At 39.0% G+C, this 17,247-nt stretch overlaps 1 protein-coding gene and 1 pseudogene across 1 annotated transcript; one reads left to right on the plus strand and one right to left on the minus strand.

Moving 5' to 3' along the window:
- The first annotated feature begins 1,742 nt into the window (after positions 1-1,742).
- On the plus strand, positions 1,743-9,481 carry LOC110943487 (annotated as a pseudogene).
- Positions 9,482-10,843: 1,362 nt separating this feature from the next.
- On the minus strand, positions 10,844-13,750 carry LOC110941073 (probable beta-D-xylosidase 7). The gene is made up of 5 exons (XM_022182683.2): positions 13,274-13,750; positions 12,871-13,170; positions 12,622-12,791; positions 11,675-12,540; positions 10,844-11,539 (listed from the first exon to the last, which is right to left on the minus strand). The coding sequence occupies exons 1-5, from the start codon at positions 13,646-13,648 to the stop codon at positions 10,962-10,964; spliced, it is 2,289 nt and encodes a 762-aa protein (XP_022038375.1). The 5' UTR covers positions 13,649-13,750; the 3' UTR covers positions 10,844-10,961.
- Between the last annotated feature and the right edge of the window lie 3,497 nt (positions 13,751-17,247).

Raw genomic sequence — 17,247 nt, forward strand, 5'->3', positions numbered from 1 at the left:
TTGGCTATCAAGGAAATGTGAGATGTGCTGCAGCCTTTGTTAATCACTCCAGTCTCATAAAACTCTTCAAAAAGCAACCCAAAGTCAGCTTCAAGAAACTTCGAAAACTTCTTGATAAAACTGAAGTTGAAACCATCCGGGCCTGGGGCCTTATCAGAACCACAATCGAAGGCAGCTTCTTTGATCTCTTCCTTAGAAAAAGGTCTAATAAGCTCCTCGATGCAATCGCCGCTAACCTGTTAATGATTAAGTACTTTAATACATTATTTTATTTTAAAGTCAAAAGTAATAATTATGTTTTTATATTATTTTATTCTATAAGACTTTTGTTACTTTTTTATATTTTGTTATATTATTATTAGTATTAATATCAATATTAATAAATAAATAATCAAGACACTTTATTATAAACACCATAGCTTTATATATTAACCATCTTAAATTAAAAAACTAAAACATTTATATGATAAACAGTTGTCTTTTAATATTTTTACACATTTCAGACCACTTTTTATTCAACTTGATTGGTTTAAAAGTTGAATAATTTATTCAAAAACATTTGTTAAGTCTGTGTGTTATAACAAAGATTAAGAAAACTCATTACATAAAAGTTTGATTGTATAAAAAATACTTTATGTTCACTTAAAAAATAATATAAAAGCTAAAAACTAATGATTGTAATTAATAATTAAAAAATAAAATAGAATTATTTGGTAATTAATGCTTTGGGAAATTAATGTCAGCCATTTTCTCTCTCCTGCCCACCTTTCTTTCTCTTGAAAGGTTGACTTTTGGGTATATTTAACAAGTGTGATAAATAATTTAGTTGGTAGTGGGTTAGTGGAGTTTTGACCAAGTTGGTGAGGTGAACGTTGGGAAAGTAAAAGTACCAGTTCCTTAGGAGGGTTCCTGTTGAATATGTATTAATAGGTTGAGTCGGTACTTTTGTAGCCTAGGCATGCTTTGATATTGAATAAGATACATCTTACCCGTATTTTCTCTTCTGCAATTCATATCGTTCCTATTATTTTTTCTACCGAAAATACATTTATATATTTTGAGTGTTATATTTGAGTTTAATCCAACAGGATGGGCAGTAGTAGTAAGAGTAGATATACAGCACATGCATGAATGTGAATGTGTGCGATTTAGAGGTGGCAAGTTGGGCGGGTTAGTAACAGGTCAGGCCATGTCAATTGACCCGTAAGCACTTTGTGGAACCTTTTCTTAATCAATAATATCATCTTTGACCGAGTACAGTAATCAATGAATAGGTCCTTCCTTTTGCATGTTTAAGTCTTTAAATTTTATATAAAGGACTTACGGTTAACTAGTGGTGGCAAAGTGGGCAAGTTGGATGGGTTTGGGTAATGGATCAAGATGGGTTTAGGTTAGGATGGGTATAGGTCAGGATGGGTATTTTAAAAAATGGGTCGGATGGGTAATGGGTTAAGATGGGTTTGGGTTAGGATGGGTTTAGGTTAATATAGGTTTGGGTAAAGTAGAGATGAAAAATAATTAAAAAATTAAAAATCATAAAATAAAAAATATAAAAATTCTAAAAAAATCAAAAGAATTCTAAAGGATCAAAAAAATTCTTAAAAATCTTAAAAATTCAAAAAATTCTAAAAAGCATAAAAATCCTAAAAAATCAAAAAAATTGTAAAAAATTCAAAAAAGTCAAAAAATTCTAAAAAGTCAAAAAAATTCTAAAAAAATTCCTAAACTCATCCTAACCCAAACCCACGGATGAAGAGCCATTTGCGCCTAATAACCCGAAAGGATTTGTGGGGAAGACTCTGGGTCAGCCCGGGTTGAAACGGTCGGTTCGGGTTGGTGAGACGGGCTTTCGAGAAGTGGCTGCTTATCTTCTTGATTATGATCATTTTGCTAATGTGCCCCCTACTGCATTGCTTAAAATTACTCATTCTGTTTTCAATGTTAATGATGGTATGAGTGGGAATAACATGTTGGAAGTTTGGTGTGAATGGAAAGTCTCAAGTGGTAAAACCACCTTGTCCCACATTGGTGTGGGAACAAAAGAAAAGGCAATTTATAAGGCAAAAGCTTCTCCAAGCAATTGTAGTCTTATGACATGTTTTACCACAAGTCCTACCCGCGCGTGCGCAGGGGGGGTGCAAAAATTTGAGTTTCGGAGCTGGAATTTGGTTGAACTCGTGCGTGCCCGCACGTCCTGCGGACACGAATGCAGCTCCGAAAACCCGGGCCCGCGTGAGGCCAGTTTTTGCACAGACTCGTAACTGTTATTCTCGTTTTTAATTATGATCATTCTTTTCAGTTTCTAGACTGTTATGATTTCTTTTTAATGATCATTATGTTTCAGTTTTTTACAATAATTGCAATAATGACCATTAGTCTGGTCTTTTAATATGCTGCAATGATGTTGAGAACACAGTTACAATTTTATGGCTATAAAACCGAACCTTTTCGTTCAGTTTAGACACACCGAAATCAACAGTCTCTTCTCTTTCTCTCTACAGCATTCTCCAGTTTTCTTTCAGGCAAGTGTTCAAGTCCGGCAGCGCTCGGTGCTGTTTCGAACCGGCGTACCCTGGGAACAGACGGCGAATCTGTTTAAGGGAATTGTGTCAAACACAAGCCCGGTTAAATCGTTTACTGTTTCTTTTATACTTCTGTTTTTGCAACCTTTCTAACCACTGTTCTGATTAGTGGTTCTGTTTCATCTTGCCACTGCTTCAACCGACAGTGGTTGATCAGCGGTTAGACTGATCAGTGCTTAAACTGATCAGTAGTTAAGTTCATCAGTAGTTAGACAAACTGATCAGTAGTTTATCAAACTGATCAGTGGTTTCCAATCAGTGGTTTTCAAGCAGTGGTTATTTATCTAACAAACTTAAACAGATTCTATTTACTGATTACCAGTTTTCTTTCAGAATGGAATCTCAGCCGATGACTACTGCTGTTTCTGCTGTCATGACCAGTGCTGTTTCTGCGGTCATGACTTCCGCTGTTTCTGTCACTACCGGTCTGGTTGCACCACTGCCTAATGCAGTTTCGCATGCTGAAAAACCAGAGAAATTCAATGGTGTGAATTTCAAACAGTGGCAGCAAAAGATGTTCTTTTATCTGACCACGCTGAATCTGGCAAGGTTCTTGACTGAACCGAAACCCCATGTTGAGGAAGGGGAGATGGATGCTCAAACTGTGAGCGCGATGCATGCTTGGAATCATTCGGATTTCCTGTGCCGCAACTTTATCTTGAATGGTTTGGTGGACACATTGTATAATGTGTATTGCAAAGCCAAGACTGCCAAAGAATTGTGGGAGTCTTTGGATCGCAAATACAAAACAGAAGATGCGGGCACTAAGAAATTCGTGGTGTCAAAGTTCTTGGACTTTAAAATGATAGACTCAAAAACTGTCATGAGCCAAGTCCAAGAATTGTAGGTTATCCTTCATGATATTCATGCGAAAGGAATGATGCTCAGCGAGACATTCCAAGTTGCTGCAATGATCGAAAAACTGCCACCAAGTTGGGTTGATTTCAAGAACTATCTCAAGCATAAGCGAAAGGAGATGACCATTGAAGATCTTGTTGTTCGTCTTCGGATTGAAGAAGATAACAAAGTGGCCCTAAAAAAGGTTGATGGTCCTGAAACTGTGAAGGCCAATCTTGTTGAACATGGGCAATCTTCAAAGGGAAAAAACAGTGGAAAGGGCGGAAAGAAAAGTCATGGGAAACGCTCCAACCTTGGTCCTAAGGGGGGAGTTGGGAAAAAGAAGTTCCTTGGAACTTGTTACAATTGTCAAAAGCAAGGCCACAAGGCTAGCGAATGCAAGCTTCCCAAGAAGAAGGAAAATGCTCAACAAGTGAACATGGTAGATGAAGTCGATAAGCTTGTTGCCATGGTCACGGACCTCTCGATTTTGGTCACGGAAGTGAACATGGTTGGGCAAAATAACAAGGATTGGTGGGTCGATACGGGGGCTACTCGACATGTGTGCTTTGACAAAAGCCTTTTCAACACCTTCAAGGAGGTGACTAATGGAGAAAAGGTTTTCATGGGAAATTCTGCCACGGCAGAAATAAAAGGCGAGGGTAACGTGGTTTTGAAGATGACTTCGGGAAAGGAACTCACTTTGTCCAATGTGTTGTATGTTCCCGAAATTCGTAAGAACCTTGTGTCGGGATGGCAGTTGAACAAGTTTGGTTTCAAAATGGTAATTGAGTCGGATAAGGTCGTGTTGACCAAAAATGGTGTTTATGTTGGTAAGGGCTATGCCCTCAATGGAATGTTTAAACTGAATGTAATTGTCGTGAATGCAATGAAAGAAAACGCTACTAGTTCTACTTATTTGATTGAGTCTTCGAATTTATGGCATGGTAGACTAGGTCACGTAAATTATAATTCCATTCGTCGTTTAATCAAACTTGATTGCATACCAACATTCGATATCGACTCAATTAATAAATGTGAAACTTGCGTAGAAGCAAAACAAACGAAATCGTCATTCAAAAAGGTGGAACGATTCACCGAACCCCTCGAGATGATCCACACTGATGTGTGTGATCTAAAAGCAATTCCTACTCGTGGTGGGAACAAGTACTTCATCACGTTCATTGATGATAGTACAAGGTATTGCTATGTGTACTTACTTAAGAGTAAGGACGAGGCTATTGACAAGTTTATCTTGTTTAAAGCCGAAGTTGAGAATCAACTAAATCGGAAAATCAAAATTGTAAGGAGCGACCGAGGAGGTGAATATGTTTCACCTTTTATTGACGTATGTGCAAAAAGTGGAATCATCCACGAACTCACAGCTCCTTACTCCCCTCAATCAAATGGCATAGCGGAACGGAAAAATCGTACCTTGAAAGAAATGATGAATGCCATGATGATAAGCTCCGGTGTAAACCAAAACATGTGGGGGGAAGCAATCTTATCGGCAAATTATGTGTTGAACATGATACCCAATAAGAAAAAGGATGTAACGCCATACGAATTATGGACGGGAAAGAAAGCACCATATAAATCCTTGAAAGTGTGGGGGTGTCTAGCTAAGGTGGTGGTCACACCACCTAAGCGGCTACTAATAGGTCCCAAAACGATGGATTGTGTATTTATAGGATACACCCGTCCTTATGGTCCTTATCGTTTTCTTGTGCATGATTCTAAGAATCCTGGAATATGCAAAGGCACCATAATTGAATCTAAGGATGCATCATGGTTTGAACATGTGTTCCCATGCTTAGATAAAAGCGAACCAAGTTCTTCTAGACCGGTTGAGGAAATTGTTCCCGAGGGAGAAGTTGAAAACGATGAACCTCGAGAACAATCTAAGACCGAGGAAGTTGAAATCAGGAAAAGTAAACGACAAAGGACTGAAAAATCCTTTGGACCTGAGTTTCTTACCTATATGATAGAAGATGAACCTCAAACGTACCAACAAGCGGTACATTCCTCAGAAGGACCTCAGTGGAGGGAGGCAATCAAAAGTGAGATAGACTCTATCTTACAGAACCATACCTGGGAACTAGTGGACCTTCCTCAAGGATGTAAACCACTAGGATATCGATGGATCTTCAAGAAGAAGATGAAACCAGATGGAACCATCGATAAGTACAAAGCAAGGTTGGTGATCAAAGGATATAAACAACGAGAAGGTTTAGATTACTTTGATACATATTCGCCAGTTACGCGAATAACATCCATCAGGTTGGTGCTTGCCATTGCCGCCATTAGAAATTTGGAAGTTCACCAAATGGATGTGAAAACAGCTTTCTTGAATGGGATTCTCGAGGAAGAAATCTACATGGAGCAACCCGAAGGCTTCACAGCTGTTGGGCAAGAAAAGAAAGTGTGTAAACTTGTGAAATCCTTGTATGGATTGAAACAAGCTCCAAAACAATGGCATCAAAAGTTTGATCATGTCATGCTTGATGCTGGGTTCAAAATCAATGAATGTGACAAGTGTGTGTATGTGAAGGACACATCTGATGGATATGTCATTTTGTGTCTATATGTAGATGATATGCTCATTGCTGGAAGCGATGACAAAATCATAAAATCTACAAAGAACATGCTAAAAGCAAGATTTGACATGAAAGACATGGGTCTGGCGGATGTGATTTTGGGGGTCAAAATCACGCGAACCCAAAATGGACTCGTTTTAAGTCAATCCCACTATGTGGACAAAATTCTTGAGAAGTTCAATGTGAATGACTCTAATGAAGCTAGAACTCCACTTGACACAAGTCAACATCTAGCCAAGAATAGAGGTGAACCCGTAAACCAGCTGGAATACTCAAGAATTATTGGTAGCTTGATGTATCTTATGAGTTGTACTCGACCAGACATAGCATTTGCTGTGAGCAAGCTAAGTAGATACACAAGCAACCCAAGTTCAATGCATTGGAACTGTATCACTCGGTTGCTTCGTTACTTAAGATACACTCGAGAATACGGGTTGCATTATAACAGATATCCAGCAGTTATAGAAGGACACTTTGATGCAAATTGGATATCTGACACGAATGATTCCAGAGCAACAAGTGGGTATGTATTCACACTTGGAGGTGCAGCGATATCGTGGAAATCATCAAAACAAACGGTTATTGCTAGATCCACGATGGAATCTGAGTTCATCGCTTTAGATAAAGCAGGTGAAGAGGCAGAATGGCTACGTCAATTTGTTGAGGATATACCAAGATGGCTTAAGCCGGCAACGGCCATTTGTATACATTGTGATAGCCAATCGGCACTTGGCAGAGCTCGTAGCACAATGTATAATGGTAGGAACAGACATATCAGACGTAGACATAATACGATACGACAACTAATCTCTACAGGAATTATCACTGTTGACTACGTGAGGTCAAAGGATAATATTGCGGATCCGCTAACAAAAGGCCTAAGTAGAGAGTTAGTACAGAAGTCGTCCATGGGAATGGGACTGAAGCCCTTGAAAATAAGTTCATATGATGGAAACCTAACTCAGTAGACTGGAGATCCCAAGAGCTGAGTTCAATAGGAAAACCTAATTGTATGGATTAATAAGGTCACTGTGGGAGATAACCCTACGTATATATATAAGGGAGTTTATTGCAAGGCTTAGTAAACTTCCTAGTCCATTCCAAAAAGTGACAAGTGTGAGGCTAAGCCTATGGCTTTTAATGATTCGACTAAGATAACCATACATGGTGAATCACCTATGTGAGAGAGAAGTGGGGTCGCTTCGAAGGGTGTTGTTGGGGCACAATACCTAATGGCTCTCGCAGAACCAGGCTCATGTTCATGACCATAACGAACATAACTATGAGGACTTGACTTTGTCAGGGAGAGTCTTGTGTGAAGTGCATTGTCGTCTACACAAACGGCAGACGAGTTCAAAGACATCGAGTTCTACTCAGAGCTAGTGGGCTAAGTGCATTTCATGAGCGAAGGTTCAAAGGGTAACACCTACCTATCGTATGCAAAACTCAACTGCTGAAATCAAATTGGAATAATGTTGTTTCTGAGATCGACCTCCATTCATGTGGGGGATTGTTGGAAGTTTGGTGTGAATGGAAAGTCTCAAGTGGTAAAACCACCTTGTCCCACATTGGTGTGGGAACAAAAGAAAAGGCAATTTATAAGGCAAAAGCTTCTCCAAGCAATTGTAGTCTTATGACATGTTTTACCACAAGTCCTACCCGCGCGTGCGCAGGGGGGGGGGGGTGCAAAAATTTGAGTTTCGGAGCTGGAATTTGGTTGAACTCGTGCGTGCCCGCACGTCCTGCGGACACGAATGCAGCTCCGAAAACCCGGGCCCGCGTGAGGCCAGTTTTTGCACAGACTCGTAACTGTTATTCTCGTTTTTAATTATGATCATTCTTTTCAGTTTCTAGACTGTTATGATTTCTTTTTAATGATCATTATGTTTCAGTTTTTACAATAATTGCAATAATGACCATTAGTCTGGTCTTTTAATATGCTGCAATGATGTTGAGAACACAGTTACAATTTTATGGCTATAAAACCGAACCTTTTCGTTCAGTTTAGACACACCGAAATCAACAGTCTCTTCTCTTTCTCTCTACAGCATTCTCCAGTTTTCTTTCAGGCAAGTGTTCAAGTCCGGCAGCGCTCGGTGCTGTTTCAAACCGGCGTACCCTGGGAACAGACGGCGAATCTGTTTAAGGGAATTGTGTCAAACACAAGCCCGGTTAAATCGTTTACTGTTTCTTTTATACTTCTGTTTTTGCAACCTTTCTAACCACTGTTCTGATCAGTGGTTCTGTTTCATCTTGCCACTGCTTCAACCGACAGTGGTTGATCAGCGGTTAGACTGATCAGTGCTTAAACTGATCAGTAGTTAAGTTCATCAGTAGTTAGACAAACTGATCAGTAGTTTATCAAACTGATCAGTGGTTTCCAATCAGTGGTTTTCAAGCAGTGGTTATTTATCTAACATAACAGAAACAAAAAAATGTTTTAGTAAAATTGCTTCATTTCAACAGTTTGTTGTTCATGATTTTGATGCTAGTGATCATGGGACATCGAGTTTTTCGGTGTCTACTGTTCATCGTGTCGGTATATTAGATGTTAGGATCTTAAACACAGACCGACACGCGGGGAATCTGCTCGTTAGAAAGGTTAACGATGGTGGAAAATTCGGCCAGCAAGTTGAGCTCATACCGATTGATCATGGTCTCTGTGTGCCTGAAAGTTTAGAGGATCCGTATTTCGAGTGGATTCATTGGCCACAAGCTTCGATCCCATTTTCAGAAGATGAACTCGACTACATTGAATCACTTGACCCGTATCAGAATTGGGAGTTGTCGAGAAATGAGCTTATAATGATTCGTGAAGCCTGTCTACGCGTTCTGACCCTATGCACCATTTTTCTAAAACAGGCTGCGGGTTTCGGTCTGTGTCTGGCTGAGATCGGTGAAAGATGACCCGTGAGTTCAGGCGTGGTGAGAGGCGCCCAGTGAGCTCGAGGTGTTGTGTATGGAGGCTAGACGGGCTGCAGCCGAGACCAATAGAGAAACATTTGTGTTATCTCCTAAAACCGGACTGCAGGAAGACGGTTTCCAATTTGAAATCGATTATGATGATTTGGAATCTTCCATAAACCCGACGCTTCCATTCCAATTCGGATTCGGGAGAAACCCGCTTTCTAAACTTGAAGAAGAAGATGAAAACGAAGAAGACGTGCGTCCCGCTTCAGGAAAGATTCCTTCTGTGTCGAACCTATCGGCGTCGTTGAAAAAAAGCTTAAGCGTAGGCGACTCACCGGCTGGGCACAGGCGTCCGAGTGAGCAGGTACCCGCGAGTGCTAGCTTTGTGAAAGTGGCGGATATGACCGATGAGGAATGGAGTCTGTTTTTAGAGAAGTTTTGAGGGCTTTTGCAGCACACGTTGACCGCGCGTAAGTCGGGTGGTGCGGGACCGAGGCAGCGACAGATGCTCGGTACTTCTTGTCGGTTTTGAGAGTGTAGGTTAATGTTATTTGAGTTTGATTTTGAGTTTATGTTGTGTTGATGTAGGTTTTTACTGTTTTAGGATGAAGTCCTTGTGGACCTGTTTTATAAATAATTTGTAGAATATGAAAAATGAAAGAAAAGATAAAAGAATGAAAATAGTGGTGTAAAAATGGAAGTATTTGGAAGTTTGTGATTTGGTTTTTGTTTTTGTTTTTAGAAGTTGGGCTGTGGAAGTGCAAGTGAATTAGTAAAGTGTTTGCAGAGGGAATGGAATGAAATTTTTACAATTTTTTTGGTTTTTTAGATTTTTTATTCATTTTTGTAGATTTTTTTTTTGATTTTTTGGACTTTTTAATTTTTTTTGATTTTTTTAGAACTTTTTTGATTATTTTTAGTTTTTTTTTATTTTTAAATTTTTCATTATTTTTAAAAGAAAAACGACGGGAGAGTAAAACGGCGGCGATTGGTGAAGTCACAATTGTGAAGAGATATCTACGAGTAGTAATTAGTTTAGTGATTTTATGTCATACCCATCCTGACCCGCTTGGGTTTTATTACATACCTATCCTGACTTACTCTTTTTTTTTTTATCCATCACTTCATAACCCATCATAACCTAGTGACTAATTTTGTTTGGCCCATCTTAACCCATCTTAACAATTAAAATACCCATATCAACCCAAAATGAAATGGATGAGCTTGTTTTGCCAGGTCTACGGTTAACTTTTATAAGTTTAGGGGATTAAGCATGCAAAAATAACATCCAAGGACCATGTCATAATAATTTCGCATACTCAAACTTTAATAGAAGTTGCAAGTATGCAAAACATGTGGAAGGTTACCAGCTGCAAGTAAGTAACTGCCAATTGTTGGCCAACATCTTCCAATAGGTCAAACATTTTCTCAGACTCCCTATTGTAATATCAGTACCTTTTCGCAGCCACCACCTTAGTTGCTTTTGCCCATCGTCTCACTAGCCACCATAAATACAATATAGCTTGATTTTTTGTTAATGGTTTGAACCTATTTTGCTCATTAACTTGTTCTGACTTAAATAGTATTCATACCTTTTTGAAACGACTCGTTTTGACCCGCTAGCTATTGTTGAGTTCTAATCTATCAATCCAAGTCTTCACATTGATATGGACTGCAGTTTATGTTTTACTATGATATGGGTCACATCTTATTATTATTATTAATTATTGTATTTGGCATGGGCCTAATCAGTTAAGCCCATGCATAATGATGTATTGTGAGCCATAGGTTATAAGTGAAACGTTGTGTCGATTAACGAAGCGGTTGGAACAGAACCAAGACACCATTTCGTATTCATATATATGTACTATGTTTGTCTAACAAGTCAAGTTCCTGATTCATCAGATCATCAATCAGTTTGCTAAAATCTTGTTTATTCACCGTTAATCTTCCGGTCGGAAAGTATCAGATTGTTTGTTTGTTAGTCTGTTTTTAACAATGAAAGGTATGATAGACATTCTACTGATCATATCAATCACATTACAATATCAATGATATACTCTTCATCTTCCACAACAAGTGAATGAGACCCTGCTTCCATAACCATCAACCCATCTTCATTAGCCCTACTAAAGTGCTCACAAGGCCTCACAACGAACTTAACGTCACGTCTTCCCATTGCTCCTAAACTCACTCTCTGAAACCCCACCAACTGTTTGTTCAAATGTCCGTTCGAATCCTTACCACCCCACTTTCCAAATAATAACACCGTGTGGTTACTCGCCTGCCCATGGTTCTGGACCACAACCACCACTGTGAACTTCGCTTTCTCACACAACTCCACCCCAACCCTTGAAACCAACACTTCACCGGAGGGGGTGATATGCGATGCTTGGTTCCTGTTAATAAAAATCTTGTTTTTGGTACCCGAAACAAACTTGTAGGAATGGGTTGAGTAGCTAAGCCCATATCCAAAATTGTAAACCGTTTCCCCGGTGTAGAATCGGTATGTACGTCCCGGGTAGCCCGATGACGGATCGGGCCTCATTCGCATATCCGTCATTGCTACATTTGAAAATTCTTTGGGATACCATGTCATTGGTAATCTTCCTCCTGCAAAGAAAAGAAACATGTATACAGTTATATAATCTAATAAGTGATTATATCAAACATATTAACTATTTATTACAAGGTTCGGATCTTTGAAGATCCCTACGTTTGACCTGAAAAGTCAAAGCGCAAACTAACCTGGATTATGGTCACCAAAAATGATTTCAGCAAGTGCGGTCCCACCAGCTTCACCAGGGTAACCAGCCCACAAAATACTCCCAATTTTTGCCTCACTTTTAGCAAACGAAACATCCACCGGACCGCCACAAACCAAAACCAAAATAACCGGATTTTTAGCGGCTTGAGCCACAGCCAAAACAAGATCCTCTTGCTTCCCGGGAAGACCCAGTTCGAGCCGATCATGTTTCTCCCTTTCTTGACTCTGATCCAAACCCATCACCAAAATCACAAAATCAACCTCTTTTGCTACTCCCACAGCTTCATCGATGTCGACAGATGTGCAATTCACAGAATCAACACACCCCTGGTGGAACTGTGTGTTTTCCACATAGTTTTCGAGTGCTTGAAGAACCGTGATGTTTTTGCACGCCAAACCCTCGTAGTTACCGAGCAATGTTCCGGTGGTGTTACCATTAGGTCCAATGACAGCAATTGACGTGGTTTCCGTTTTTGAAAGTGGGAGACTATTAGGTGAGTTTTTCAGCAACACGATCCCGCTACGGGCGGCTTCAAGGGCTAGGGTCTGGTGTTCTATGGAACACACTTGTTCGGGTCCGATGCTGCCATAAATGCCGGTTTTTGGGTTCCCATTGAACAAGCCTAATCTCATTCTGATTGTAAATAGATTCTCTAGAGCTCTATCTACTTCTTCTTCTGTTAATTTGTTCATTTGGACTGCTGATTTGGTGTATTTCTTCAGATATGAACCACAGTTGACATCCATCCCTGCTTTAAGAACACTGGCAACGGCATCTTCGGGTAATTTGGAGTATCCTTGAACATCATGCATAATGGCAACTGCATCACAATCAGAGGCAATGTACCTGTAAATCATAGCAATAAGTTAAGTTAAACACTGAAGCAGGAAGCCAGAATCTTTATGCAGAAGCCTTTTGTTTTGGTACCCTTTAAAACTCCAAGCTTGTCGAGCTGTTTTGGTCAAAAGGTTGTAATCAGCACAATTTGGTACACCGTTCACTCGATTGTAAGCGCACATGATCCCAGTGGCTTGCCCTTGTTGTACACATTTCTGAAATGGTGGTAAGAAAGTATCTGCTAGATCTTGTTGAGTTATCTGCATATCCCATCCACAAGCACAACATTATACATATACATATATATTGCATAAATAATGAATTTGAAAAGAGAGTTACATTGGCGTTGAAGTTGTAACGATCAAAGGTTTTCCAGTTATCTAGATCATTAGCAACGAAGTGTTTGCAGCAAGCGGAAGCTTGCAGGATATCAGAATTTGTTCCGCCTTCAAAGGTGTCGCCTTGAATCCCTCTGACGTATGAAACCGAATAGTCTCCGACCACTAATGGATCTTCACCGGGTGTCTCCTGTCCTCTTCCCCATCTTGGGTCTCTTAACACATTGATGTTTGGTGCCCAAAATGTTAGCCCTCTTGCTTGACCCTCATTGAACAGTGCTCTTCCTTCTACCCCAATTGCCTATATATTCATACATACATACATATAAAGCTTCTTAAAATAAAAGTGATTTTCTTAAACAAAAATAAATAAAAATAAAACAAAATAGTAAGTGATAGAGGACCTGAGCGATGCGGTACCAGAGACGTGAGTCAAAAGAAGCGGCCGTTAAAATAACCTGAGGAAACATGGTGGAGGCGGTAATGGTTCCGTTAAATGTGACACCCTTGCCGTGCCTAGAGACGCCGTGCAAGGCCTCCGACCACCACTCATAGGCGGAGATCCCAAGGCGAGGAATCTCCGGTGCTCCGTTCACCAACTGTAATACTTTCTCGTCTAAGGTAAGCCGTGAAACGACGTCGTTAGCGCGTTCGGATATCGGTAGAGTGGTGTTGCAGAATGGGTATGGCGGCGGTGTATGTGCGCATGAAAACGGAGGCTCCGCTGCCGATACAGCGATCGCCATCATCATGGCGAACAGGAGAGCAATTGGCGTCATGATTACTCACTCACTCTATGGTTGTGGAGTTGGGTGTATATCAATCACATCAAGCGTTGTGCATGTAGATGTAGTGGGCGGGGGGTCTGTGACCTCTACAAGACAAAATGTGGTGGAGTGATGGGTATAACCTTGATTTTATACATCTTCCTTTCAAGGGTTTATGCTATCTATGTAATGTGATATTATCATCTTCTCTTTTTCATGTAATAATATCATTTCTTTTTCATTTCATAATAATTAAATTCATTTTTATATTTTGGCTCCTAATTTAAATTTACACTAGAAGTGATATCCTTGGATTTTATAAATTCATACGTACCACATTTTTAATAAAAAGTATAGATAGGTGTATAGATACTTTAATTTTTAGTTTAGTTTTTCTTTTGATTAATTAATATTAAATTAGTCATGAGTTATTCTGACAAATCTTGCATGTTGATGCATTTGAACTCTGATTTACAACTAAACAAATAATCAGCCGAAACAAATAATCAAAAGTAGTCACTACCTTTCATCATAAAAAGCGAAAACTACTATTTTACTTTGCCGAATATTCATATCTGTTGGAAATGTGTTTATTAAACTTCAATCAGAAGTTGTAAAACATCAAACGAATATACTAACAAACCTAAAATCTTTACTTTGCAGAAAATCAATAGAATTTGAATACAACTTAACTTTCAACAAACATTAGCTACGATCACACGATCACCTGCCTCAACAACTTTGACCAAAGCCCAATCAAGAGTCTCTTACCCAGCAACATCTCATTTGCTACATGTTGTGTCCTGGCTACATATGCTGCTGGAAACAATGTCGCAGCTGCTGATCCACCAATCTCCCTATAGAACAGATGATGCCAAAACCCTTCTTTATTACTGATCTTTATTTCTCATCAACATCTCCCTGATTTGTCCTTTGAATTGTAGTTCAAAGTCTAAGGAGAACATGTCTTCTTCATCATCCCTTTCAAGTTGAAGGTCCAACAAATCTTGGAGATCGTATGCATTCAGATCATATGCACTCTCCATTTTAACCTTTTCAACACTACCATCTGACCTGATCAAAGTCAATACGTGGATGTCTGAGGATGAGTTCCACTTTACTATTTTTAGATCAGATGGTTTTCTTGGGACAAAACTTATTGAAGATGAGTTTGGTGATTGTGGTCTGCTAACTAAATTTGCAATTGTTTCTCTGAGTTGAGCAGCAAGTAAGTCAGCAGGGTCAATGTGGTAAATAAACGGACACTTTATTGCCACATTTCTGTGTTCTTCATACTTCTGCTCATCTTCCTCATCAGTCTGCTTTTGCTTTTTTAATTGTGTTAAGGCGTTTACGAATACAGCATATGATGAGAGAAGCTTTTTGGGAGTATGGGTCTGTTGAGCAAAGCAGCAGTTGTAGGATAGACTGGCTTTTGAGGAACTTTGGGATCTTTAGCTCTGAGTTCTTCCAGCCTTTTGTAGGTCTCAACTATATTGAGTTTAGACTATCTAGCAATAGGGGTGTTCATCGAATCGAATATTGAATTTTCGAATTATTCGAATCGAATTGTTCGAATAATTTTTATTTTTCCTTAAATTCGTATTCGATTCGAATTCGATTAAAACCTACCGAATTCGATTCGAATTCGTATTCGAATAAAAAACCCAATTCGTATTCGATTAAAAATTCGAATTTGAATCGAATTCGAATAAATTCGATTTAATTTAGATTCTTTAAAAACATATAAAAAACTTTCAAAATGAAACATAAATTTTAAAAGAGCCATAAAGAACGATATCACATTAAAAAGTTCCAAATAAAGTAACACGAGTCTAAAATTCAAAACGAGAAGTCGGGAATAACCACTCCACATTACAAGTTAATATTTTTACGCTTAAAAATATATTGATAGATTTGTTACTTAGGTTTTAGATATGGGCCATGTAGTTGGTTTGGTAATGGGTAATTTTAATACATGGAAAAAAAATTGAAAATAATTTATAGTATAAACTAATAAAAGTTATATATGTGTTATATATAAAAATAATAAATGAAAATGTATAACTTTTATTCGAATTTCTAATCGAATCGAATTTGAAATTATAAATTCGTATTCGATTCGTATTCGATTTACTTGACTCGAATTGAATCGAATTCGAATTCGAATTCTTATAATCGAAACGAATTCTTGATAATCGAATTTAAACGAATTTCGAATTTTTCGAATCCGAAACGAATTCTGCACACCCCTATCTAGCAGTAGATCTAGTTGAACCATAATCAGCAGCCACAAGCTCTGCTCTCATTCTTTTAAGCTTCAATGCCTCATCTGGATCCACTTGTTTGACTTTCTTCCAGTTAGGTGGAGTTGGCTTTACTAGAGGATCATTGCGCATTTTTGTGATTCTTTCAATTTCTTCTCTAAGAGCATCTGATGACCAATCTTTGAATTGAGCTTTGGTTGCTTTATATGGTTTGTGCTTCATAATCTGTTCAACATAATCCTCCCCCAGTTCCTTCTCAAGCTCAGGATTTATTGGCCTCTCAGACATGAATCTACTCAGGTCCTTAGCAAAGTATTCAAGTTTTCTGACTTTCCTAAGCTCATGTGATAAGAAGCTCTAGTATTTCCCGTCATCCATCCCTATGCTATTCTCTATTGCTATAAGCTCAGCTTGTGTTGCTTTTAATTCAAGATACTCATCTAAGTTTTGAGGCTGCCTATAGCCATAAAGAGATGGGAAGGATCTTTTTGATTGCTCCTCTATTGTGAAGAATGACTCAATTTCACCTTTAACAGTGGCTACCTCCAGAGGATGTTTAGCTGCCAGGGGAATAACTATGGTGTAACGCCTGCTTCCCTGAACTTTTAGCTATTGTCAGTTTTAGTCCTTGTACTATGTGATTCTAAACACTATGACACCTTGTGAATCTTTATGCTATGAAACTTGAATCTTATGGATGCTTGATACTTAATTCTATGAAACTAGATTCTTGATACTTGATTCTTAATACTAGATTCTCGATACTTAACTCTAGATACTTGATTCTTGATTCTTGACACTTGATTCTTGATACTTAATACTATGAGACTTGATGCTTAAATCTTGATACTTGATTCTTGAGGCTTGATTCTTGATACTTGATACTTGGTGCTTGACTCTTGAGACTCGTGAAACTTGAGACTTGGTTGAACGAGTGACTGGAGACTTGACACTTGTGTAAACTTGGAAACTTTGTGTTAATGATAGGATCTTGCTATTTAATGTTAGTACACAATAATACACAACGCTTAATCTAACTCGCAAAACGAACCAAAGACGAGAAAATGGCAAAGGATTGGACTGTCTGAATGGCAATCCGATCGGATGGCCGTTCGATCGAATGGCCCTCCGATCGGATGGGTGATAGGATCTTGCTATTTAATGTTAGTACACAATAATACGCAATGCTTAATCTAACTCGCAAAACGAACCAAAGACGGGAAAATGGCAAAGGACTGGACTGTCTGAATGGCAATCCGATCGGATGACCATCCGATCGGAGGGCCATTCGATCGAACAGCCATCCGATCCTTTTACCACACCGCCTTATCTCCTCTCAGACAC

Source organism: Helianthus annuus, chromosome 5 (assembly GCF_002127325.2).
Source record: "Helianthus annuus cultivar XRQ/B chromosome 5, HanXRQr2.0-SUNRISE, whole genome shotgun sequence".
NCBI lineage: Eukaryota > Viridiplantae > Streptophyta > Magnoliopsida > Asterales > Asteraceae > Helianthus > Helianthus annuus.

Bases quoted from the DNA above. Each gene is read 5' to 3' on its own strand.
- LOC110941073 (XM_022182683.2), bottom strand. From the start codon at position 13,648: ATGACGCCAATTGCTCTCCTGTTCGCCATGATGATGGCGATCGCTGTA. The intron at 13,171-13,273 runs GTCCTCTATCAC...ATGAATATATAG, and splicing joins TCTGGTACCGCATCGCTCAG to GCAATTGGGGTAGAAGGAAG. The intron at 12,541-12,621 runs GTACCAAAACAA...TATGATTTACAG, and splicing joins CAAGCTTGGAGTTTTAAAGG to GTACATTGCCTCTGATTGTG.